The sequence below is a fragment of the Gadus morhua genome, chromosome 1, assembly GCF_902167405.1.
Source record: "Gadus morhua chromosome 1, gadMor3.0, whole genome shotgun sequence".
In the NCBI taxonomy this organism is placed as follows: Eukaryota; Metazoa; Chordata; class Actinopteri; order Gadiformes; family Gadidae; genus Gadus; species Gadus morhua.
Window position 1 is genome coordinate 12,179,750 of NC_044048.1, and position 26,696 is coordinate 12,206,445.

General features: G+C 42.9%; 3 protein-coding genes across 3 annotated transcripts in view; 2 read left to right on the forward strand and 1 right to left on the reverse strand.

The window, feature by feature from the left end:
* Window positions 1-3,150, reverse strand: part of dnah12 (dynein, axonemal, heavy chain 12) — a 30,691-nt gene extending 27,541 nt beyond the window's left edge. Inside the window, exons 1-8 of the mRNA XM_030354448.1 lie at window positions 2,944-3,150; window positions 2,661-2,846; window positions 2,106-2,193; window positions 1,963-1,989; window positions 1,667-1,856; window positions 1,470-1,539; window positions 1,208-1,366; window positions 881-1,076 (exon numbers count right to left, since the gene is read on the reverse strand). Of these exons, the coding sequence (XP_030210308.1) occupies window positions 881-1,076; window positions 1,208-1,366; window positions 1,470-1,539; window positions 1,667-1,856; window positions 1,963-1,989; window positions 2,106-2,193; window positions 2,661-2,842 (912 nt within the window). The 5' untranslated portion in view covers window positions 2,843-2,846; window positions 2,944-3,150. The remainder of the gene's footprint in view (window positions 1-880; window positions 1,077-1,207; window positions 1,367-1,469; window positions 1,540-1,666; window positions 1,857-1,962; window positions 1,990-2,105; window positions 2,194-2,660; window positions 2,847-2,943) is intronic.
* Window positions 3,151-5,191: 2,041 nt separating this feature from the next.
* LOC115542953 (glucose-induced degradation protein 8-B homolog) lies at window positions 5,192-7,986 on the forward strand. Its single transcript, XM_030355475.1, has 5 exons — window positions 5,192-5,297; window positions 6,082-6,207; window positions 6,329-6,525; window positions 6,683-6,880; window positions 6,993-7,986. Exons 2-5 carry the CDS (start codon window positions 6,090-6,092, stop codon window positions 7,164-7,166), a joined length of 687 nt encoding a protein of 228 aa, XP_030211335.1. The 5' UTR covers window positions 5,192-5,297; window positions 6,082-6,089; the 3' UTR covers window positions 7,167-7,986.
* A 298-nt stretch (window positions 7,987-8,284) lies between these two features.
* On the forward strand, window positions 8,285-17,613 carry slc17a9b (solute carrier family 17 member 9b). The gene is made up of 14 exons (XM_030355462.1): window positions 8,285-8,668; window positions 8,766-8,951; window positions 9,350-9,547; window positions 9,694-9,833; window positions 10,134-10,233; window positions 12,097-12,227; window positions 12,348-12,444; window positions 13,487-13,583; window positions 13,891-13,978; window positions 14,227-14,261; window positions 15,218-15,333; window positions 15,731-15,786; window positions 15,969-15,998; window positions 16,418-17,613. The coding sequence occupies exons 2-14, from the start codon at window positions 8,818-8,820 to the stop codon at window positions 16,594-16,596; spliced, it is 1,401 nt and encodes a 466-aa protein (XP_030211322.1). The 5' UTR covers window positions 8,285-8,668; window positions 8,766-8,817; the 3' UTR covers window positions 16,597-17,613.
* Window positions 17,614-26,696: the final 9,083 nt, after the last annotated feature.

Consider the following 26,696-nt stretch of genomic DNA (forward strand, 5'->3'; position numbering starts at 1 on the left):
GAGAAAGGGATTGTTGCCCGCGGTTGTAGCGGGCAGCGGGCAGTGGGCGGCGGGCAGCGGGGCTCCAGCAGGAGACAATCGCGGGCAACAATCCCTTTCTCCTCCATGACGCGGTTCATGTACTTCAGGGAGTCAAAGCCATAGATCCTTTCCCCAAATTCCTTCTCGACCATGGCTGAGATAACCCAGAGAACCTGACGGGTTGTGCGCCGTAGCACCAACAGCAGAACGGTTATCCAAATAGCAAAGAAGTGTACAACACTTGCGTTACAGTGTGTGTATTGACAGACACACACACACACGTGGCGCTCGCACGGTCGTGGCTCATTGGGCTAAGCAGAGAAAGGGGAGGTAACATTTCCCTGTATGATGACATACAGGGAAAAATTCCAAATCAGTGCGTCTGAGCTTTGTTTTTTCAAAGACAGAGCAGGATAGCTAGTGCTTGTTTTACACCTAACGCCATTTCTAGCTACTGGGGGACCATAGTCTGGCTAGGGGAACTCATATTAAGGTTAGAAAACCTCATAAAGTGATATTTTGCCATGGGACCTTCAATGCTACTTTAACTGCACCGACAATCCAAAAACAGATTTTGTTATATATTTTGTAATCAATGCAGAGTTTGTTATGTACAATCATTCAAAAACGGCATGTTATTTCCCATAGACATTTGACCGAGAGAACAGGAGCCTCGGAGTCAGGACTTGTTCTTCAGAGGTATATTGGACTACATGAATATAATTAGTATATCAACAAACATCCACAAAATAACCATCATGTTCTGTAATAAAGATGCATACATTTAGCAGAGGTATGAAAAGACTAGGCCTATTTGTGTTACTTCTATGTCCCTGTTCTTGATCGGGGAAGCTCTCACCTGATTGGAGATGAGGGTGCACAAGCTGTTTGAGAAGTGCTGCAGCTTCTTGGCTCTAACGCTCTGCATCATCTCCTTGCTGTTCACTAGATGGACGACTTTTGGGAACCAGGTTTTCATGATGCGCTCCTCTGTCCTGTCACACTCCACCATCACTTGGTTCCTGAGGCTTTCACAGTCGACCGGCCCCGACGCCCTGGGACAACGACAACAGCGACAGCGCACCGCGGACAGTACATTAGTGAAAGTAACCCAAACCGCCTAAAATGTACTGTTGTACTCGTGGATAGATTTGAATACCGCAGTCATTCAGGAAATAACTCTCACTTGCAGCGTGAAAGGTCGGCCAGGAGCAGTGGAGAAAACGTTAAGTAGCCAATATCCAACACGCTCCGCATCACAGGATGAAGAACGTGTAGATTCTCTTTCATCATTTCCCGACTCCTAATGAAGCTCTCGTGCCAAGGCGTGGACAAATGGAGTAACCTAAACCAAAAATCAAACGTGTTACAACCGCAGCATATTGTCATAACATTAATGCATAGGGGACAGTGGTGCTGTGGATGGGTGGATTCACTGATGCGCTCACTTTGGGGAGAAGTCACTCTTTTCATTTGACACCACTCCGTCCGGCTCTGGCTGCCGAAGGAAGGAGTTCACTAGAATGAAGGCGTGCATCACATGGAGGGGATGGTTAGCATCTGTCAACTTTGAAATCTAATCTGTAAAGGCTACTTTGAGTTCAAATAGAAAATGTAACATTCAACAAAATAAAACAGAATCAACCTGTGTGCTTGACCATTGCTTTGAGGAAGTCCTCCCTGACCTCCTCACAGAGCTCCTGTACCAGCCTCTCTTGTCCCGGGCCCTGCTGGAGGGGACAGGCGATGCGAGACAGCATGGAGTCCAGACACTCCTGCTGTATGGGCACCACCTCTCTGCTCTCCACACACTTTCTCAGGAATAGGAAATTATTCTACAGGTAGAGGAGTGAAAATGGGAGAGCAGAATTGGACATGAATAGGCCCCCTGTGTCGATATTATAAATAAAATGTACAAGAGTGAACGTTCACAATTATTACCCGCTGCTTCCGACTCTCACTGTTCATCTGTAATTTAAATAGGGTCAAATGTTAATATATTTGAAAACCGTTCAGGGGACATTAACTTCTTGCAGCAAACAGTAAGGGGGTAGGGAATATTTATTGGGCAACTGATTACTCACACTGGCGGGAAATTGAGGCTCTGGGGGCTGAGCGGGCTCTGAACGCCTTTCTGTGCTTTTTCGGTAGGCTTCAACGGCCCTAGAAACCCTGCATTAGAACAGAGATTACCATTAGACCCAACCACCAACCAACAAATTTAAAAAGTATAATTTCAGAAGAAATTGTGGTGTGTGTGTGTGTGTGTATGTGTGTGTGTGTGTGTGTGTGCGCGTCTGTGTGTGTGTGTGTGTGTGTGTGTGTGTGTGTGTGTGTGTGTGTGTGTGTGTGTGTGTGTGTGTGTGTGTGTGTGTGTGTGTGTTTTTGTGTTTGATTGTGTGTGTATGTGTGTGTGTGTGTGTGAACCCACAGAGAACAGTGTCCATCAGACATCACTGTTGACCTGCGAGCCTCACAAGGCATCCACGTCATGTGTCCAATCCCTGTATGATTGTCTTTCATTGAACATTATGATACAAATGTTGGGTTCTTCACAGCTGCTAAGGTGTTCTGGGCTTTTGCTTTCCTGGGTGGGTTATACATGGTTGCTAGGGTGTACTGTAAAATGACATGCTTACATTATTTCATGAAGTTGCTGTTGTTGAACCTTACTCCTCCTGTGTCTCAATATCTTTTTTCTTACTGCCATCTTTGCTTCTTCTGCTGGTGACTGTGGTGGCCCAGTAAAACCCAACTTCTGTGGGTCTGGTATTGGCGGAAGCACTGGACACTTTCTCATGTTTTCTATTGGCGGGTTCATCTCCCTAAAGAACATATGAGATGCAGCAAAACATAATCTTCGATCATTAAAAGAAGGGATAATTCGGAGAAGCTCTTTCGTGTGATACTAAAGTAACTTACTTTATTAACTAGCTCAGCTGTACTGCATGGGTCAGCGTAGTCCTTTCTTCCTGATGTTAACTCACCGCTACTTTAGGGCACATCTTTGTCAGAGTTACAGCTGTATCGTAACGTCGAGGAGAGAACGTAAACAATGTTGTTGTCATGGAAACGAACAATAAAGCTGGCGCGGATGGGAAACATGTTGCTCTTGTTCTTATTTCAATGAAAATTAATAGGCCAAGATTGCAGTTATTGCCCTCAAGGCATTTCTTAAGCTATCATTAAAAAGCCTTGATGATTTGGCGATATTTTTGTAAAGACATTTGAGATATTGTCACGTAATATATCTCCTGGGTATATAACACAAAAATACAACAAGGGTGAATTTGCAATAAAGTGTAAGCCTACAAAAGTTCTGACATGGTTGAATCACTAGTGGCCTTTAGAATACTCATAGTAACTATTATAATGCATCCATGGGAATGACACCTTGCGTTTGTTTTCTTTACTCGTTGATTGGTCTAACACAGCCGTTCTCAATCTGTGGTACGCGTACCACTGGTGGTACGCGAGCGCCCTCTACTGGTACGCGGAGTATGAACGATTTTTTTGAAGCAATTTTTTGAAGTTGAAGCAACCGTTAAAGAAAATATGTGCATGTACCCATCATATGCAATTATGTTAAACCTGCATTGACTAACTGCTGTGACGACGAGTAGGGGAAGCAACAATTTTGCAAAATCGTCCTGTGACGAGACGTTGAAGTCTGCCTTCAGAGGCCAGACATTTCTGGACTTTTGGATGCAGCGACGCAGCGAATATCCTGCGCTTTCAGACAAGGCTGTGCGCTTTCTCATTCCATTTGCGACCAGGCTTCTCTTGGTCATAAATGGTCACAAATAAGAGCGATGGCTACTGTCATCATGTCATCGCTCTTATTTTATCCCCAAAAACGCAGCTGATCGGACGCATCACACGATTCGGAGGCATGCATCAAATTTAAGGATTTTAAAAACTGATTCTTATTCTTTTTTAAAAAAAAATGCATTCGGAAGAGAAGGGAGACTAGCGTTGCTCACGGGTTGGAATGAAAGGGAGAAAAGGGGACAGAGTTGCCTGCGGAAGCGATGTCTGAGATGCAGAGACTGCTTCACGCTACCAGTGTCAGTTTCGTACGGTGTGGAATGAGAGCTCGTGAAGGCACTATTGCGCAAGTACGCCTGCTTGCTTGCGCAATAGCATACTGCCCGAGAATGCAGTATCGCTGTCAAATCTGTCCCTGGGAAAAGTAACGTTGCTACCGCTATAATGAAATAGCGGTAATATTTCCACATTAATTGATAAAATAACGGGATGGGAAGGGGGATGGCTGTTTCAGAAGGGGGATGATTTTGATCATTTTAATTCCAAAGGGGGATGCCATCCCCCCTCAACTCGAGTGCTGGAAGCAGGTTGGATACTGAACCAAGTCTGAGGCTAAAGCAAACCTCAATCGACCCAGACATCACACCCCTCTCACTAAGCATGATAGGCCTAATTTTCAATGTGTGCCTGAGTACATTCTCCTTCAAACCTAAACATAGTTTATATTCTGACCTTATGGCACTTACTGCAGTATTTTTTAATACTGAATACGTTGTTTTTCTATGATACGCTTGTTCTTACTCATGATAGTTTGATTAGTGTTTTCGCAGTACACATGATTTCTCTCTTTGCTCTGCATGATTGCTTATAACAGGATTGTTTGACTCCAGTATTTAAATATTCATGTTCAATTCTTTGAATGTTTTTTGATGCAGTACAATTTACCTCACATGATTGGTTGACTGCAGTTGTTAAAATTAATATTCAGTGCTGTGAATGCTTTAATGCAGTATAATTGTTAATAACCTCACTAGATTGACTGGTATGTTATATGCCAGATGATATCCCCATTTGCTGGGTAGCCCTATTGAAGCAGTTGTTCAATTGTTAGTATTATCCCGTTGCAAGTGTTTAAATACAATACATGAGTTATAGACAGTTGATTGCTTCAGTCAAGTAAAGTTATGTGATTAATAAATCGTATTATTAATATTAATGCCTTCTGTGTAAACTCTATGTAGTTATAGGCCTACGCACTTTATTTTAATTCCGGTGGTACTTGGAGAGCCAAATCATTTCTAAGGTGGTACTCATGGTAAAAAGTTTGAGAACCACTGGTCTAACATATTGCAACGTCACCAGGACCTGGGTTCAACGTCATTGTATTTGTATCCAATCGACGAGGGCGAAACGAAATCTCATCTTTGTCCTTCGAACATAACGCGAGGTCTCCGCGCGATTACCCTGCTAGGAGCTAGCTACTGCTGTGGAGTAGTGGCATAATCCAGGTAATGGATTTAAAATAACAATAGTGTTAAGAATGTTTTCAACCCGTTGGAACAATATTAGCGAAGCATTATTTAATAACGTATCGTTCTATCACGTAGAGTTAAACAGATGGCTAGACAACGAGTAGCATGTTCTTAGTTAGGACGGGTGTATGGACGATGCTTAGGCTTCAATGTTGTGTTTTCATCCAAGGCCCTATTTTTGGCGTCGAATTTCCGGTGTGTTTCTGATGATGTACCCAATGTCCGGTGTGAGAGATTTCATTTTTGATTTGTCCAAGCATTTCCGAAGCAAAGTTATGTGGTCAACGACATGAGTTATGCTACCACCACCCGTGTCCGATGCTTAAAGTCAACCATTTCAAATCAATTCAAAAATGCGTACATAACCAAGGCTCTTGAGGAGCTCTTTATTATGGTGCGTTTGGGGGCGTTCCTCAGAGTTATGTACAAACACAAATACACCATACACACACAGATACGTTGGTCTTAAACTTGAATTTGAAGTAAATAATTCAGTTGCATCAAATTCATGCACATGCAATTGTAATAAACGTAACCTAACCTGTCTCTGGCAAGCGTTATTGAGTTGTTCCCTGAAACATGAGAATCAATATGTTGAATACGTTATTGCTACAGAAAAAAAGGGGCCGTTTTGGCCGTTATTATTGAAACCCGTTTTCCATTCCAATTGTCTTCTTGTGAGTCAAACTTGTGAAGTCATTGTTAGTGCTTGTTGAATTTCATGTTCTAACCAGCACTCCAACAACCTCCCTATCCAAAGGTTAAATCATGAGTTATACTGAAAAACCAGAAGACATATCGAGGGAAGAATGGATGGAAAAACTCAACAATGTCCACATTCAGAGAGCCGACATGAACAGACTCATCATGAACTATCTGGTGACAGGTACAGTGGAAAGATGCATTTATTTCCAAAAATGTATTTGAAAGTCAGATTCTTAATGCTGTTTATTAATGTGTTCTTCATGTCAAGTAACAACTATCTCACTTTGGTTTTACTTCAATAGAGGGCTTCAAGGAGGCAGCCGAAAAATTTCGTATGGAGTCTGGAATAGAACCTAGCGTAGACCTTGATTCACTAGACGAAAGAATTAAAATAAGAGAGATGCTCTTGAAGGGACAGATTCAGGAAGCTATTGCACTCATCAACAGCTTGCATCCAGAACTGCTTGATACCAACCGTTACCTTTACTTTCACCTACAGGTAAATGTATATTTTATTTCTTGTTTTAAAACATGTTGGCTTGTCTTAATAGACCAGAATGCCAGCTGGGAAATGTGGATTGTCTTCAGTTTATGTATCTCAATTTCATCTAACGTGGTTTTATATTTTGTCGTTATCATTTATTCTGCATCTGCAGCAACAGCACTTGATCGAGTTGATTCGTTCGAGGGAGACGGAGGCTGCTCTTGAATTCGCCCAGTCTCAGCTGGCAGAGCAGGGCGAGGAGAGTCGAGAGTGCCTGACCGAGATGGAGAGAACGCTAGCCCTGCTGGCGTTTGACAACCCCGAGGACTCCCCCTTTGGAGATTTGCTGAACATGATGCAGAGACAGAAGGTGAAACAAAAGCTCCTGTTACAGCCCCAGTGCCGCTTGTTTGGGATGAGTCATTCAACAGTCAGATGTTGATATTTTGTGTCCAAATGTTCAACTGTAATTTCCTTCCTAGGTATGGAGTGAAGTAAATCAGTCAGTCCTTGACTATGAGAACAGAGAATCAACACCTAAGCTGGCTAAACTCCTAAAACTACTGCTTTGGGCACAGAATGAACTTGATCAGAAGAAAGTGAAGTACCCCAAAATGACAGACCTCAGCAAGGGAACCATCGAGGATCCAAAATGAGGACTTGAAGGGAAACCACCAGCTATATCGTTGGTACAAAATGGACACATTTCATTATTCTATTTATACCACAACAAAGTGACTCATGCAGTACAGACTTTTTTTCTTTTTGTAAAGGTTGCTTTTGCAATATTTTAATAACATGCAATGTGCAAACTGGATTGTCTGTATTTTAAATACTTTAAACATTGTCTACATATAAAAAAAAAACAACCTTTGACTACAAATATGTTTGTTCATATGTATGATAAAGTTAAGTAGGGTCCTTTGGTTTCTTCTTTCAGATACAATTTTTTTTTTGTGAATTTGCAGGGGATATTGCATAGCATGAAGTAAAAATAAGCCTAAATTAGGCATTTGGTTCTGAATGCAACCCGATACAATATGAATGAGTTTTTATTGGATTTGGCTGATTGTTCACTGGCTCAAATTAACACATTTCTTTGAAAGACAAATGTTTTTGCTTGTAAATAGCATTCAATCCAAGATATGTTCCAGTGTGGTGTAGTAGGATAAAGTGATTCGACAGTGTAAATTAAATATACTGTGCCATCCCTTGAAACACTATTCCATCTAACGTATGGTACTACTAACCAGTTAAAAGGCATGGGCAAAGGCAAACTACCTCGGATGCATCAGCCCTTACAATGCCCGGCCGAACATGACTTCACGTTAAATAAGAGTTACAAAACAAAGTGCAGGCTCTGGCATGGGCAAGGTTTATCCGAAGAATCTTTACATTTATAGAATAAGTAGCCCTTTAAAACTTTGATGTGCTTTGCTGGTATTATTTTACAATAAACGTTTTTTTTCAACTGGTCTGGGGCCATGTGACGTGAATAATATTTGTATATGTAGCCGATATTATTAATCGTTATTATTTTTTCCATTGATATTTACGGAGCCCAAAGCCCACATGATATAGCAACGGTCAGGTGAATGCAGGGTGTTGCATAAGGACATCGGATCATTCTCCCTTCCCGGGGCACAGAGACCATCTTAAACTTCCTAGTAGGTACTGCGCAGCATCTCTGCCTACAGTGGACAAAAACAGCAGCAGCATCATCTCAGCATGGGACACTCGCATCATGAATGTCATTGTCATCCACCAAGGACGAGGGGAGAGGAAGTCTCGGGAGGTATTTAGTGAACCACAATAACGATGCACGCTCCCTGTGTGAACAGATAGCGTCCAACCGAGTAACTCCACACAGTCCCGGCGGTCTGTATTGCAGCGTCATGATGAAGAGGCGCCTAGGCTTGAAGCGGCTTTCTGATGTTCTTAACGATGGACCGAGCGGAGCAGAAAAGACTCTTTAAAGGCTTGTTTCCGAGGCGACATTGGGGGGAGAAACACGTCTGCCCCAGTCCTGAACCCTATCGACGGCTAGAAGAACTGCGGCTTGAGTAGAAATCTGACACGTGGATTACTCTTCGAAAAACAGACTCTCCTCTGTGACTCGGTGTTCAGCCCGTGACTTCCTGATTTGCATCAATGTAACGTAAGGCATGGATGAGAAAAGCTTTGAAAAGCAAATATGTGTCTAATCGCACGCTGAACGAGTTTGTTTACGTGTACTTTTTCTTTATTTCAAAAAGAGAACGATCGAAAGAAAAAGATCCAAAGGGGACTGGTGATACGTCGCGTTGAATGGCAATTATTCAAAAACACGGAAAGAACTCTTGTCCACAACTGGTCTGCAATAAGGAAACCCATCCACATGACAAGAGCGGGGTCTCTGGATGTCAGAAGAAGTGGCCCGAACAGAATGCCCATTGGTCAAGGTAGCTTTCGACATATTTAGGAAATAACTTGAATGTTTCAGCCCAGCGAAGCTTCTATTCACATGGCTGTTATCGTTTACTTTGTACTACAATGTTCTTACTTGGATTATCCAGATGTGAATAGTAGGGGTTTTGGCGTTCCTAGACTTTATTGTTGCAAGATCACATCATAGTATTGTGGAAACATTAAAAAACGTAGTGTTGTAAAAACGGTGACGTGGTGTGTTACTTTGACTCATTTCCTCTTTTGACTCATAGGAGGCATTTAATGTTTTAAATGCAACTTTATAGCAAGTGGTTATAAATTAAAAATCAACCTCGGTTTGAAAAAAAACTAACCATCAATTACAAATCAATTGGTAGTTAAAATGTAAATCGACCTCTGACATCCTCTGTAGACCCCTGGCGCGGACATGGACCGTTGTCCTGCTGTTCGGGACGTGCCTGCTGTACTGTGCCCGTGTGGCAATGCCCATCTGCTCCGTCAGCATGGCACAACAGTTCAACTGGACCAAGAGGGAGTCAGGCATGGTGCTGGGCAGTTTCTTCTGGGGCTACTGCTTTACACAAGTCCTCGGGGGATATGTTAGCGACAGGTAAGTCAACATTTAGGCAAATGGGGTGAAGGTTGAGTACATTTGTTAATTCAGTTTCCCAATGTACACACGAGGGAATGCTATATGCAAAAAGTCAGGAATGGCACACAGATGAGCAGACCTTCCTGCTGTGCTTCTTCACACAGGGTTGGAGGGGAGAAGGTCCTACTCCTGTCTGCCGCAGCCTGGGGGGCTATGACCGCCTTCACACCGGTGCTGGCCCACTTCTGTTCTCAGCCCATCTTCTCCATGACCCTGGCTCGTTTCCTCATGGGACTGCTTCAAGGTGCCACGACTTGTCTCGTCTTCTCCACTCTAGACATGACAGAAACACGGTCATAACTGACCTATACTTACAGACAGTTTTTTTATCCCTGGGACAAAAAAACACACAAAACTAAAGCAACAACAAAAGAAAGGCCTTAGGCTAAGGATTCCTGCATGTTTGTTTATTTGTTTTGGTGGTTATGGCAGAAACCATCAAGGCTGTATTTTAGTCATTGACCTTTTCATTCACATAAATAACTCTTTCCTAAATTCTACAGTTTCTTAACGCATTGTATGGTTATTTCCAATGCATATCCAGGGGTACATTATCCTTCTCTGGCAAGCTTGTGCTCTCAGAAGGTAGTGGAAAGTGAGCGAGGTTTTCTGATGAGCACCGTTGGCAGTGGCTCCTACTTGGGGTGAGTGGTTGCCCCTTGTTTAAAGGCTGTGTTGCAGGGTTTATTTTCCAACGAATTTGGGCAATTTGCTTGTTGGTATTTAAAATGTAAACTGTTATTTATTGTATTTAATGTTATTATGTATCACAAACGGAATGTAATACGAAAAAGTAGGTACTAGTAGGTTTTAGCAGTTTGCTATTGATTCTCATTTCCCCCAGAATGCATTTATATGACGTCACGTTGGGGAGACACGGACCAAAGCCGGTGTCACACTAAATTTGTACCGGCTGCCAAATTTGTGTGACAGGTGTCACCCCAACCTGTCACACCGATTTAGTGTGACAGAGCCCGCAAATCCTGTTCACGTATGCAAATTAGCCATGTGCGCCTAAAGACGTAATGTTGAGAAGTCATACTAAAAACGGATAGCAAGCGAAAGCCGAACCAGACTGTATCAATCACATACTTTAGATCCATTCTAGCTTATGGTAAGATCGAGGCTTGTCTTTAAATCTTTGCAGTTACTGAATGTTGACGATAAAACGGATTGTTTTGCATAAGATGTGTGCGTGCGACTGCGTGTGCCCTTTTCGGCTTTGGCATACTGCATGGTTATGAAGGCCTTGTGGTTAGTTGTGGTCTTGGTGAAGCAGTCTAGCCTTGGAGTTGGATAAGTTGGAGTGATTGTGTAGTACGGGCGTGCGAGAGTGAGAGAGAGCACAGTGACCCGCCGTGGTGATGTTTGGCTTGTTGTGGGCTGTCTAAGCATCCGCCGGGTTGGACGGTGTGCTTTGTGTATGTGTTCAATGCACATCTGTCTGCTCGTATTTGCGGTAGATTGATGGTTAAATAATGTCACACCACGATCGGTTAACCTTTACTTGCAGGCACTCATTTGCAAGTGCACTGATTGCTGTCCGATAGGCTAAGTTAGCCCATAGCTAGCATTATGCCTTCTATTTCTTGATCTTCTGACTAAGTTTACCGGTACTTACGACATAATCGCTGTCACAAGATATAAAGAAAACGTTGACTTTCACTCTGTGTCATTCACTGACGGTAAAAATAAATAAAAGGGTCGTTATTGTATGCACTGCTGTTCATTGACTAGCTCCGCGCTCGTTACTGCGTTGCTAAATGATAGCAACTCTCCACTCATTCTCCTCTGACCATGCATTAAATTGGCTTTGACCGCCATCAGTTCTCGGCAATGCCTCATTCGCCCTCTCACGTCTGACAGGTTTGAAATGATACTGCTGTGGGCCATCATACTTGTTATTTGTTAGGGTTATTATTATTATTTTTTATTTTTTGGCTGAGGCTACCTGCTTCCACCTCCTCTCCCCAACGTGACGTCATCGCCGAAAGGCGTTAGAAAACACCCGTTACTGCCCAGAACGACCAAAACTGGACTTTAACACTATTTTGGAGACATTTTATAAATGATACACATGTTTTGAGTGCTTTATGTACCCATTAAACAAAACTTCCGGGTAACCTGCACGTAGGCCTTTAAAGGGCGTGCACATTGCAAGTACACCTCCAGATGAATGATTCAGTACGGGAAGCTTGTCAGCATTGGATAATGTTAGATATTGGGTTGGAAGTAAAGGTTTTTTGTCATTGTATAGTAATTAATAATGCAATCTTGGGATTCTATTGAGATATTCTGCAGTTTCTATAGATGTAGTCTAATAATGTGATAATTGATAAAACATAGAACATTGGTTGTGGGGAGGGGCGTTGAATTGAGAATACAGCAGACCAGTAGGTGTGGGAATTAGGCCCAGGTGATAAAGCTGAGAACGCAGTTGTAGTTTGAGAAAATATCTTTCCATATATACTTTAATACGATTATCAATTTATTCTTCTCTTCTCCAGCACGTTGATCATTGGAGGGGCGGGCTCTCTGATGCTGGACGTGTATGGCTGGGAGAGTGTGTTCTACCTGACAGGCCTCCTCTCTGTCCTATGGGCATACTGCATGTGGAAGTGTCTACTTAAAGGGGAAGGTGACTATATTGCATTTCTTTTCTTGCAATCACTTTTACTTCACTGCCATTGTTGGCATGGGCTGTTTTGTGGAGTATTTCTGTGTTCATTCATCTCCATTGTTGTTTGTTTGTTTTCAGGTCCGATTATCACACTGGAGTCCCTTGGAAGTGGTGGATCTCAGTCCAAACTGACCAAGAGACACTGGCTGCGCCTCTTCAAACAACCGGCTGTGTGGTTTGTTAAATATTAATCTATAGTGTGTGTGTGTGTGTGTGTGTGTGTGTGTGTGTGTGTGTGTGTGTGTGTGTGTGTGTGTGTGTGTGTGTGTGTGTGTGTGTGTGTGTGTGTGTGTGTTATGACGTACATTTCAGCCCATATGTAAGTGTTTCTGAACACCCTTTCACAACACATTAAATTCAAGATCGAATCACTCTATTTAAAGGGCCCTTATTTACAACCAGGTGTGAGCGGGATTAGCCATTACAAACCATTTTTTCGTGCACTGTGACATAGTGACATCCTAAGTGGAAGTTCACCTAGATGTTTGATGGATAGATAGGCCTACCAGTTGGTACATTACACTGGGTAGGCTGGTAGACAGATCTATCCATAATACATCTGGGTGGATACTCCCACTTGTGATGTCACAGGGCAGGCAGATTTGGAAATGCCTTTTAGGCTCCGTCCACAAAGCCAAAACGGGCGAAAACGCTGTAGTAAATATTGAAGGCGCTAGTTCTCCACAGAAAAAAGTGGAGCGCATGAAGCCTGCGTGCATACAGCCTGGGCGCTGTATATAAGCATTCAGTCACGAGGAGATTCAACCTTTTAAATTGAGCAGAAACACTTTTTAATTTACAGTTAGTAATTACATTTATCAAGGGGCTGTATTTAAAGCTACAAAAATAATACAAATAAAAAATAAAATAAAAAAAAACGGACACAACTCTGACATCGCCCAGCTGGTGTGGGGCTAATGACGTTTGTGTTTGTGTTTAAGGCGTCCACATGAATCTCAACACGAAACCGCATAGGACCGGATAGATTTGAAATCACCCTCGGACGTGGTTTCAGAAATGTCCGGTTTCAGGCACCGGATTCGCCGGCTCCGTCTGGACGGTCGGCCGAAACGCACAAGACTTATGCGGTTTCACCAAAAATTCGTCTCCGTGTGGACAGGGCCATAATAGCTAATCCCAGTCCCCCCTGGTGGTAAAATAGGCGCCCTATAAGTGTTCCTTTCTTAATAACTCTTTGTCTCTGCCCACGTCATTAGTGCAGTGATTGTTGCTCACCTCTGCACAGCGAGCACCTTCTTCACTCTGTTGTCATGGCTTCCGACTTTCTTTAAGGACACGTTCCCTGATGCAAAGGTAATGGTTTCCCCCTCCACAAGCCACCCCTATAAATAAATTACAATCTCGACTCCCACTCACTAAAAATCCAATTTACATATATCCTATACTTGTTTCTCAAATGTCCAATGTTTAAATTATTTATACTTTACATACTATGCAGCTTACATGAAACATATTACACAGGGAAAATTGTGTGAGAACATACAATATAGACGTGTACATAATGCAACAATATAATGTCATCTAACATGTATATCATTTATTGTATTTACTTGGATTGGAATAAAAAATCCCATATGACGTGTTTGTGTTTTTCCATCAGGGATGGGTGTTCAATGTCATTCCATGGTTGGTGGCCATTCCCTCTTCTCTCCTCAGCGGATGTCTCTCTGACCACCTCATCTGTCAAGGTAAAATAGTGGCGCAATGGTAGACCTGCAATATGTCACTTTTCCACTGCAGCTATTTACACTCTATCTGAAGGGTAAAGTTTCTCAAGAATAATCATCCAGCCATATAGCTACAACACAAACCACTAGAAGATGCTTATGGGAAGACATACATAGTGCAGGTTATAGCGATAGTCACTTTAAGCATGTGCACATGCTAACATGCATATATAATGACAATACATTGTCTGTTTTACTAATCCTAACAGGTTTCGATACAGCCTCTGTGAGGAAGTTAATGCAGGTGAGATGATCTCTGTATTCCTCAAATGATATCGCCCATCAGTGGGGTCCCAGAATAATTTGTGTATTAACAGTACAGTTGTTAGCAAATAGGGCTGGTTAAAACCCTCTTTCTTTTGATGAGTAACAAAATATATCAATATCTCCTACTTATGTCAAGGTTTTCACTGGACCATCTAGAGCAGGGATGGGCAACTGGCGGCCCGCGGGCCGCATGCGGCCCGCATCCTCACTCAGTGCGGCCCGCATCCTCACTCAGTCAGGCCCGCACATAATAAAAATAAATAAATAAATTAAAAAAATAATAATTGATCGAGTTACAGAAAACTCGGTCAAGAAAGATGAGAAGAATTCATAGAATTCGAAGGCAAACCCATGCGTCTAGTTTGCTTAGAAGCGATATCAGTCATTAAAGATATCCACTTAAGTCGCCACTACAACTACTACAACTGCTTGTTGGGTTTGAGTTCATTGAGTTGTTGCACTTAATGTTGGGCCACTGTTTTTCAGTTTTTTGACTTCATTGAATGATGATGTATGTGAGCCCTTTGCACTGATAAAAATACTGACCATTCATGTGGCTGTTTGAGCATGGAAAACATGAAATTAATGTATGTTGGTTCAATTAACATACCGTACATAGGTTATGATTCTGTATGATTTTTTAGGTAGTGGCCATCCCCAAAATGCAACAGAATACAGGAAATCATATCTACCAAATTCAAAATTGTGTAGCTTCTCTCAGCTCACGTTTAGTTGAAGTGTGCAGTCATGTGGCCCTCCGATGGTTATGATGAAAAATGTGGCCCTCTTTATCATGAAAGTTGCCCATCCCTGATCTAGAATTAGATCCATGAGTAAGCTGGAGTATGGCCTACCGCACTACTTATACAAGATGGATGGATCTTTGATTCACCTGTGTCTCTGTCTCTGTCTGTGTATGTGTGTGTGTTTTAGTTTTTTTCCATGGGCGTTACCAGTGTGTTTACCATTCTGCTTTGTGGAACATCCACCTTTCCCTGGGCGGTTGCTTTTGTGTCAATCACCATGGGCCTCACAACCTTTAGCCACAGGTAACTCTACAACACCTACACACACCCACGGACACAGATTTGCTTAGTGTATTTGTCGTTTCTTCCTTGAATGCAGCCATCCTGTGTGCGTGCGTGCGTGTGTGTGTGTGTGTGTGAATATAGGCACTTCATAAGCCTGCGTTCTCTTCCAGTCAGATCATATAATCCAGATAACATCTTCTTAATGCTCGGTATGAATATATCTGGATACGTCAATGCAAAAATCCCACGTTATCGCACGCGATCGTGCTCTCGCCTACATTGTGGTGGCTAGTGTTGTTTGAGAACAGGGAGTGTTTTTATGATGTATAATCTATTCTAATTTTTTTCACATTGTTCCCTTGTTTGATCTGCTGTGATGAGACAACATGTGACGTGATCTTTCCTTCTCTCTCAGCGGGGTGTCGGTAAATGTCCAGGATCTGGCCCCTTCCTGTGCCGGATCCTTGTTTGGTATGATGAAAACAAAATTATGGAATAATGTTGTTGTTTTTTGGAAGATTGAAAATGAGTCACTACATAATGCATTATACACTTGACATAATTTATGATGTTTCATTTTTACAACTTCTGAAAAGGTCTTTGTTCAATTTGATATGCTTTTGAAGTGAAAATGTGTCCTTTCTGTTCTCCAGGTGTCATGAATACGTGTGGAGCTTTCTCAGGTGAGGTGGACTGGAATCGAATCGTTGTTCGCAGAGTTGACCCTTTTTGTTTGGCCTTTCATTAACTATCGAGCGTAATATATGTTGTCTGAAGTTAAACTTTGGCCTGTGTATTTCCTGTCTGTCAAGTTGCTGTCTATGTGCCATGCATAAATGATTACGGAATCCTTTTGGAATTTGTGTCAAATGAATAATAGAAAAAAAAAAAAAAAAAAGACAGCCAGATGGTGTGTGTGTGTGTGTGTGTGTGTGTGTGTGTGTCATCTGTGAACATATTGGGCATAGCTCTCCCCTGGATGAAACTAGGCTCTTATCATTGTTATATTTTCCTTCCTTGACTTCATCTTTGCGCTCTTCTCACATCTCCTGCCCTTCCCTGTCTGACCCCCGTGTGTGTGTGTGTGTGTGTGTCTCAACAGGGGTCCTGATGGTGTACTTCTCTGGGTACCTGATCGAGTCGACGGGCTCCTGGGCGTCTGTGTTCTTCCTCATCACGGTGGTCAACCTCTTCGGCCTCTTCACCTTCCTGGCCTTCGCCGAGGCGCGCCGCGTGGACATCGACTCGGCCAAGCAGCGCTACAACCACATCCACATCTGATCCCCCAGAGACCATGGGGGGAACCTTCAACAGGAACCTGAGGAAGGAGATGAGGGACAGGGTGCCATGGGACCTGGACTCAGAAACTGGTCGGATTGTAATGGGTTATCCGTGTAACCGGAGGTATGTTGTATTGTTGAAATTCTAATGGCAAGAGAATCCTGGGGTGTTACGTTGCGTGTTTGAATCATTTCGGCTGAAAACACATCCAGATGTTACTGTCTAGTCACATGTGTGATGGTTCAAGACTAGATACTTAGTCTTTTTGAAACAATGGACACAGGAATGTGGGAAGCGCAGTTGGGTTACACAGGACACAGATTTAAGTTTACTGAAAGAAAGCCTTTTTGTTGGACCTTTGTTAACATTTGGGCATATGTTACTGTTGTAGTTTCATTGCATTTATTTATCCCACCACCACCAACCCCACCACCACACCCCTCCGTCACACCTCTGTTTTTTGGTGTTTGTCTGAACAAGGTTGGTCTCCATGACAACGTGATGGTGATGGACATGTCTCGTGAGGACTCTGACAGATGTCACAGACCAAGAGGGTTTTTCCTTTACCCTGAGGGTAGTGAACCCCATCTGGGTATTTTTTGCGTGTGTGTGCGGCAAGGCTCTCCCACCTGTGGACTTTGTATTAGTAAGTGACAAGCCCCCCCCCCCGACCATCCTCCTCTCCTCAACAAACCAGTCGGAGTGACATCTCATTACCGAGTGACTAATTACCCGGCTGCCATTAAAACGTCCTGTACAACTTGCCCCTCTGTTGTGCCCATTGCCATGGTTACAAGCTCATCATCTTGTCATTCACTTTGGATCTGGGAGGCTGTGGTGGGGCGGTTCTCTTTGTTGTTACTGGGCTTTTACTCAAAACGTTTCCCAATGTCTAGATTCATATTTTTTTTGCATACAATTTAAGACCAAAGGATATTATTGTCATTCGATTTGCATGAAAGACGAATACCTCATGTTATAATCATTTTGGAGATATATATATATATATATATATATATATATATATATATATATATATATATATATATATATATATATATACAGGTGCTGGTCATATTATTAGAATATCATGAAAAAGTTGATTTATTTCATTAATTCCATTTAGAAAGTCAAACCTGTAGAATGTATACATTCATTCCAAACAGACTGATACATTATAAGTGTTTTTTGCCAAAAAGAAGATGATTATAGCTGACAACCAATGAAAACCCTAAATTCAACATCTCAGAAAATTAGAATATGGTGAAAAGGTCAGATATTGAAGACACCTGGTGCCACACTCTAAATAGCTAACTAACTCAAAACACCTGGAAAAGCCTTTAAATGGTCTCTCGTTTTGATTCTGTATGACACACAATCATGGGGAAGACTGCTGACTTGACAACTGTCCAAAAGATGACCATTGATACTTTAAAGAAGGAGGGCAAGACACAAAAGGTCATTGCCAAAGAGGTTGGATGTTCCCAGAGCTCTGTGTCCAAGCACATTAATAGAGAGGCGAAGGGAAGAAAAAGATGTGGTAGAAAAGAGTGTACAAGCAAGAGGGATAAACGCGCCCTGGAGTGGATTGTCAAACAAAACCGATTCAAAAATGTGGGGGAGATCCACAGAGAGTGGACTGTAGCTGGAGTCAGTGCTTCAAGAAGCACCACACACCGACGTATGCAAGATATGGGCTTCAGCTGTCGCATTCCTCGTGTAAAGCCACTCTTGAATAAGAGACAACGTCAAAAGCGTCTCGCCTGGGCTCAAGACAAAAAGGACTGGACTGCTGCTGAGTGGTCCAAAGTTATGTTTTCAGATGAAAGTAAATTTTGTATCTCCTTTGGAAATCAAGGTCCCAGAGTCTGGAGGAAGACAGGAGAGGCACAGAATCCACGTTGCCTGAAGTCCAGTGTAAAATTTCCACAGTCAGTAATGGTCTGGGTTTCCATGTCATCTGCTGCTGTTGGTCCACTGTGTTTCCTGAGGTCCAGGGTCAATGCAGCAGTCTACCAGGAAGTTTTAGAACACTTTATGCTGCCTGCCGCGGACCAACTTTATGGAGGTGACGATTTCATTTTCCAACATGACTTGGCACCTGCACACAGTGCCAAATCTACCAGTACCTGGTTTAAGGACCATGGTATCCCTCTTCTTGATTGGCCTGCAAACTCACCTGACCTTAACCCCATAGAAAACCTATTGGGTATTGTGAAGCGGAAGATGCGAGATGCCAGACCCAACAATGCTGAAGAGCTGAAGGCCACTATTAAAGCAACCTGGGCTCTCATAACACCTGAGGAGTGCAACAGACTGGTCGACTCCATGCCACGCCGTATTGCTGCAGCAATTCAGGCAAAAGGAGCTGCAACTAAGTATTGATTGCCATACATGCTGAAACTTTCCATGTTCATACTTTTCAGTTGGCCCACATTTCTAAAAAATCATTTTTTGTACTAGTCGTAACTAATATTCTAATTTTCTGAGATACTGAATTTGGGATTTTCAGTAATTGTCAGTACTAATCATCCAAATTAAAAGAAATAAACATTTCAAATATATCACTCTGTGTGTAATGAATTGATATAATATGTAAGTTTCACGTTCTGAATATAATTACTGAAATAAATCAACTTTTTCATGATATTCTAATAATTTGACCAGCACCTGTATGTATCTATATGCCTTACTGTTTTCGCTGCTAAAAAAGTCTTGACAATTTAGAAATATGATCTATTGTTGGGCTTAGTTTGCTTCAACGGTCAAGGATGAAAGTTTAATGCAATATGATTCTATATTTTAATAAACCTCCCTCTGTAATTATGAATGTTGTTTTTCCTTACGTCTATGTTGACCCTTCATTAATTTATGCGTTGTAAAGTACTAAACAGATTTCCACTGTTTCTTGCCAATTTGCAAGCTAATTAGCCATATTTCATTAGTGGTAACATAATCAGTGGTAAAATACTACTTATTTAATACTGGCAAGATCAAGATCAAGATCAGAAGGGCATTTGTCACTTTGCTCCCAAAACATTGGCAAAGTTTATTAGTTTATTGATATTACTACGTAAGAGTCTAATTTTATTCTAATCTAATCAATATTATGGTTTTCTGTCCCCTTAATGTACACCTAAAGTCTATTTACCTGAATGTTTATCCATAGAAGCATTAAGAGTTACTTTTAGTGATCATTGCACATAACGTGCACCTGCTTGGGTTTGCTGTTACATTAGTCAGTTAACACCTTTTCAAACCAAATACCCTTTGTTTTTTTCCCCTAGAAAAATAAGGGGTTCTAAATACAGCAATGCAATATTTAGAATGTCCTCTATTCATCGCCGTTTGCAAGAATTACGTAGGATAGGTTGCAACATTCACCTCTGTCATAATAGAGCTTGTTCTATATTAATTATGATATTGTGTTCAACTTCTAAATAAATGTATTTTATCAACTGCGCTGAGCTCTTCCATCTCTGCCTTTACCTTTAATTGTTGTCGATGCATGTCATTCCCTTCAGCGCCACAAAGGGGCAGTACAGTATAAATCATTCTGCATTACTTACCACGGCAAAGAGCCAATAATCGCAAATGTTGGATATGGACAATTTAGGCACATTGTTTTTCTTTCCTTGTGATCTACTCTAACTACTCTTACTATAACACTCTTATTTTTTATCAAACCCAACCTTACGTTATAATGAAATTAGCACTTTGTTTGAACAGGTAAAGCTTTTCTGAAGATTTGTCCCCATGCTGTTGCGTTTCAGCTGTTGTGGATCAGCTGTTGGGGGGAAGGATGGGGTGGGGTTGGGGGGGAGGGCGAATTCTGGAGTAAGTCTGTCCCTTTCACACCAGTAGCCCATTTCAGGCCCGTATCCCCGGTCCAGGCAGAGAAGGACTTATGGGGAGGCACCATATGGCAGGATGCTGTGTGCCATGTTGGCTATCTGGCACTGCCCACGTGTGAATGGCCAGACGCTAGTCAACCCAGCCCACTCTCTCTCCTGGGACTGAATGGCACAGGTTACCATAGAAACGGGTGGCTTGTAGCTGCCGTGGTGATGAAAAGAAAGGGAGGGGTCAGACAAGTGTTTGAAACTCACAAGTCTTGTAAAAGTCGTCGCTTGAAGTGTTTTTTGTTTTTTTTGCCACATTTACATCGTTTTTTTCTTTCTTTTTTTGCTGCTGCTCTTCCCTCTTTTTTAATTTAACTAAAATCTGCCAGGCCTCTTCGAAATGTCACTTTTACGAGTATCGTTCGCTGATAAGGATATGATGCGATAAAAACCACACAGACATAATCATGATGAGTGGTCCACTATTTAATTAAGAGAGATGATACACTGAAAGGACGGAGTCAAAGAGAAGGGGAGGTGACCCCCCCTCCCCCCCACATCCCTCACACCCCCCTCACCCCTCCCCCCCAACCTTTTGGATGAGTCGGGGCTAGCAGAGTAACGCAGGGTCCATCAGTGAGGCAGATATACATGTAAATGAAATGGCCCTATTAATTAGTAATTAACATCAAGTTAATGACATTTCTTCTGTGTGTTGCCGCCTCATTCTACGTCCTGCCAGTGTGGTGGAGGGGCCGGTGAGCTCCCTGGTCCCAGGGCCCCTGATACGAATGCTAATTACTGCAATGCTAAAGGAAGAGCTGCTATATAGGGGGATAACTAATGATATAAAGGGCAATTTTAAGACTGTCTATTGTGAGATGGATTAATCACTTTGTCGTAATGGATCAGGAGGCCTTTATAAGTCTGAATTTAGGGCCATTGGCAGGTTTTATGTGCTAATTGCGTTGCGCCTGTTATAACCCGATGTTGGTTCGTCCCTCGTGACTCCCCGCTTATTTTTATATATTTTAAAATATTTTCCGTTCTATGTTTTTTGGGGTGGAAATGTAGCATATTTGGGTCCGTGGTCAGTGTGATTAATTCATAATTCTGCGCCACTCTCTCGTTCGTCCTTCTGATCGGGGTTCATTGTCCTCAAAGTGAATGTAAATTCTCATCTGTTTTGCGTCCCCTTCTGTGCTTAAATCAGCTCAATGCCAGTGGTAATTTGTACAAGTTGACTGCAGTCACGGACACTCTCTGTGTGAAGGCAGATGAAACATGAAGTTTAAACTCTGAACACAGCAGGGTTCCTGTAGGAATCATAACCCACAAATTAGGGGAACAGATCCCTTCACTATAGTGTATTTTTAGGGTGATTGTACATCTCTCGGACCATTTTCTCATTTGTTTTTGTCAGTTTACTCCTCAGAACCCCTTCTTTTAATGTTGATGCAAACATGATTGCACGCATGCAAATACACTAACACAAACAGACACAGACACACACACACACACACACACACACACACACACACACACATATGCAGCCAGGCAGGCAGGCTTCGAGCAACTTCTCTCCTCCACACTCACACAAACACACAAACACACACACACACACAGACAAATTCACACACACGAACGCACACAAAAGCAACCCGCGAAATTTTTTGATTTCCATCAATTAAACTCCATCAGCTGTTTGTCTGCTGCCAACATATGGCCTGTGTTGAATCTAAAGAGCAAATGAAGCCGGCCACCATTTTAATAGAACCCTGAGGGACAAGACCCACACCTGCGCATCAGTCCCACGGACCCCCACTCCGCCCACTGGCCACACCACAACCTCCATGAACGTTAGTAGTGGACATTTGGTCAGACCCGTAACCACCAGTAGGACATTTTTTTAATTCTTTGGCAATTTCGTGAAAAGAAAATAAGAAGCCATATGTATTCATATTCTGTAAGACAAACACTCAATCATGATTCGGTACATTGAAGGGGGGAGAAGATTAAAATATACTCATCATTATTGTATTATTGTGAAGCGGTTTTGCCTTTGATTTGTTTAACGTGCTCAGATGCATTCAATATTCAGTGTATTCAAATAATAAATAAATACTTTTAGGTTGATCAAATATTTAAATGCAACAAAACTGCATATGTCGCTTTTTTTGTATTGGAACACATTACAATAAGGGCAGATTGCTTAGCTATTAAAATAGTTAATTCTGTAATAAGTTAAGTTACAGTTAATAAAAAAGTATCGAATTGTGCAGTAATTATTTACTAATGGTGTTAATGTTAACTAAGGCTTTCTAATAATCAGTGTTATGGTTAACCCTAACCCTGAATAACCATCCCCCTTTCCTTAACCCTAACCCTGACCAGAGTAATTTCAACAAACAAGAACTTTAGCTAACAAATTCCTAGCCCTAACCAACTATGCTAATGCTATAGAATATTTGTTATCACTGCATTAACATATGTTGACTAATGGTTAACGTGCCCTTATAGTAAAGGGATTCAAAACAATAAAAATGCACCATATGCTGTTTCAACTCATCTCTTGTCACCATGTCCACATGACACCCTCATTATCAGACTCTCATCAGGTGAATATGGAGAGAATACGGCAGGCGGGCGTAAACTGTTGGTCCGGGAAAACGCCTCCACACTTTCCATTTCTCTTTATACTCTGTTTGTGCACGCAGTGGAAGAGGTGAGGCCCCCTAATCCGTCCCTCCATCCCCACGCACCAGCATTCATCTGTTCTCTCTCTCTCTCTCTCTCTCTCTCTCTCTCTCTCTCTCTCTCTCTCTCTCTCTCTTTTTTCCCCCTCTCCCCCTGTTCTCTCTTTACTAAAGTTTGGCTGTCAATCAGCAGTGGCCTCGGGCAACAGCCACTGATGAAAAGACCCCCGAGACAAGGAGACCCAAATTAGATTTCAATAAGGATGTTGAATATTCATATCAGGGCGACATCTAAAGGTAAATGCTTTTTGATCTCGGCACACAAATATCACTTGTGTGCATTCCCAGGTCCTGCCGTTCTAGTTCCACTGTGTACCCCCCCCCCCCCACCACCCCACCACCCCACCACCCCACAGCCCCACCACCCCACCACCCCACCACCCCACAGCCCCACCCCCACCCACACCCCCTAGCCCCTCCATCCATTCACATTCACACACACACACACACACACACACACACACACACACACACACACACACACACACACACACACACACACACACACACATGCACACAACCACACGCACACACACACACACACACACACACACACACCCCTCCTATCCTACCAACCTGGGCCAACCGTGGTCTCTCTCTCTCGCTCTCTCTCTCTCGCTCTCTCTCTCTCTCTCTCTCTCTCTCTCTCTCTCTCTCTCTCTCTCTCTCTCTCTCTCTCTCTCTTCTCTTTCTCTTTCTCTCTCTCCTTCCTGGGGGGATGCAGTGGAATAATGATGATGGGCTACAAAGGAGAGAAGAGCCATAATGAATGTTTATACTAAAGGGACCCAATAGAAAGGGCACCGGCACCAACTATTCAGTAATTAGTATTTAGCAGAAGTTGATCATTTGGTTTGCACTAACAAACGTGCACAGCCGCCCATTCTCACATGCACTGTCAGGCGCATATTCTGGGGCACATGAGTACATGAGTACACACACACACACACACACACACACACACACACACACACACACACACACACACACACACACACACACACACACACACACACACACACACACATGCACATATGCACACATACACAAACATACAAGCACACACAGATACAAGCACACCAACACAAACACACACACACGCACGCACGCACGCACACACACACACACACACACACACACACACACACACACACACACACACACACACACACACACACACACACACACACACACACACACACACACACAATCAGCGAGGCCTCGGCATTTAGTATGTAAACTTTAGACGGGGGAAGAGGGAACCTCCCATGACAGCAGCAGTCAAAACACAGTTTCCTCTCTCCTGTCAACATGCTTACTTTATCTTTATAATTGACTCCAGTTAGTTCCTTTTTCACTTGAATTCTCAGCAGAGAACACAACGGCTTTGTTTTGGTTGTCCAAACAATTTTCATTTTCCCATTCCCATTAGCTTTCTGCAGAATAATAAACACCTGTAACTTAATAACAATCCTGGATAACATCTCATTGAGATGTCTGCTCATCTCAATGAGACATATTTCTTTTTAACAAATTTTTTACAGTGTAATTCATACTTTCATAGTTCAACATGGTTTCCTAAAGGGTGAGGTCCTTGAGTAATCTCAAGGAATATCTTGTCAAACATCTAAACTAATCTCCCGTTAAACCTTTACTATACTCTCTGGTCAAACATCTAAACTATACAACCTAGTTCAATCTCAAAATACACCTTCGAGTCCTGCATCTTAACTATACTCCCCAGGTAAACATACACTATACTCTCTAATCAAGCAAGTTAAACCTATACTCCTTAGTTAAACCTCTACTATACTCTTTAGTTTAATATCTAAACTGTACTCCCTAGTTAAACCTCTACTAAACTCTTTAGTTTAACATCTAGTGCAGTGCAGTCTCAGAGGCCTCTCCTCTTCTGTCTAAGACACGCTTGGAAATGCATGAGGACACTGAGGGAGGGGCATTGCCTGAGGCTTCACCAACCTCCCCCCCCCCCCCAGAGAGCACAGGGGGCTGGGAGAACGCTTCGCCCGGAGGACCGAGGGGATGGGGAGATGCATGCTCTTCAGCAGACCGGGGAGCGACCAGCTCACAGAGCGCATCGACCTCCAGCATTATAAAAGCAGCAGTAGCGGCTGCAGCAGCAGCGGCGACCGACATCAGAGTCCCGTGATCTCAACGACGATGCGGAGAGACAAGGCAACTTGGAGACACATCGCTTTGTTGAGGGAGAAGTGTAAACGCAGACACAATAAAACTCACTCGCCTCCCCCCGTCATCTCTTTCTCAATCTATCTGGTGTGTTCTCTTTTTTTTAGGGGGGGGGGGGGGGGGGGGGTTCTTCTTCGTTTCTTCGAGCTGTGTTCCTCTCACCCTCCACCCCCGCCCTGATATATCTTCCAAACACAACCCCCCCCCCCCCCCCCCTCAACCCTCCCATCCCCACCAACCCACTTCCTTACGAGATGATGGTCAGTGTATTGCCAGGCAATCTGGTCTGTGATGTTATTCACACCTTCATTTAGCCAACACTTTAATGAAAAAACAAAAAAATGTCTTGACAAGATATGATGATGTGCCCAGGTGGTGTTTTTCACTGCTCTCCTGGCATCACGGGTGAGGACATCCGACTATAAGGTGTTCATGTCTGCAGACTTCTGTGTTCGAGTGTGTGTGTATATATGTGTGAGTGTGTGTGTGTTTGTGTGAGGGTGGGGGATTTTTGTGTCAAGGTCTGCGTGCGTGGGTTTCTGTCCGTGTCTGTGTGTCTGTATGTGTGTAAGCGTGTGTTTTTTCAAGTGTTAATATGTCTTTATTTGGTGTATATGTGAATATAGTTGTGTGTTTGCGTGTATGTGTGTGTATGTGTATGTGTGCGCACTTGCGTATGTGTGTGTGTGTGTATGCTTAAATGTTTTAATATTTCTGTTTCCGGTCTTTGTGTGAATGTAGTCGTGTGGCTGCCTGTGTGTGTGTGTGTGTGTTTGTGTGAGTGTGTGCGTGTGTGGGTGTGTGTGTATGCGTCTCAATCTAGAGTGTATGTTGGTGTGCTAACCTCAGGCCCTGTGCAGTGGTGCCGTGATGCTGTGTGTCATCCTGCTCTGGTCTGAGCCCTGCAGCCAGAGAAACCAGCTGTGGTACTGACAGGTGTGTCCTCTACACTTACCTACACGCTTCCTCCAACCCACACACACACACACACACACACACACACACACACACACACACACACACACACACACACACACACACACACACACACACACACACACAGACACACCTAACACACACACACACACACACACACACCTAACACACACACACACACACACACACACACACACACACACACACACACACACACACACACACACACACACACACACACACACAGCTAAACCACACACACATCTCAAACACACACAGGGAAAAACACACAAACACACACACACACACACACACACACACACACACACACACATACACACACACATACCTAAACACA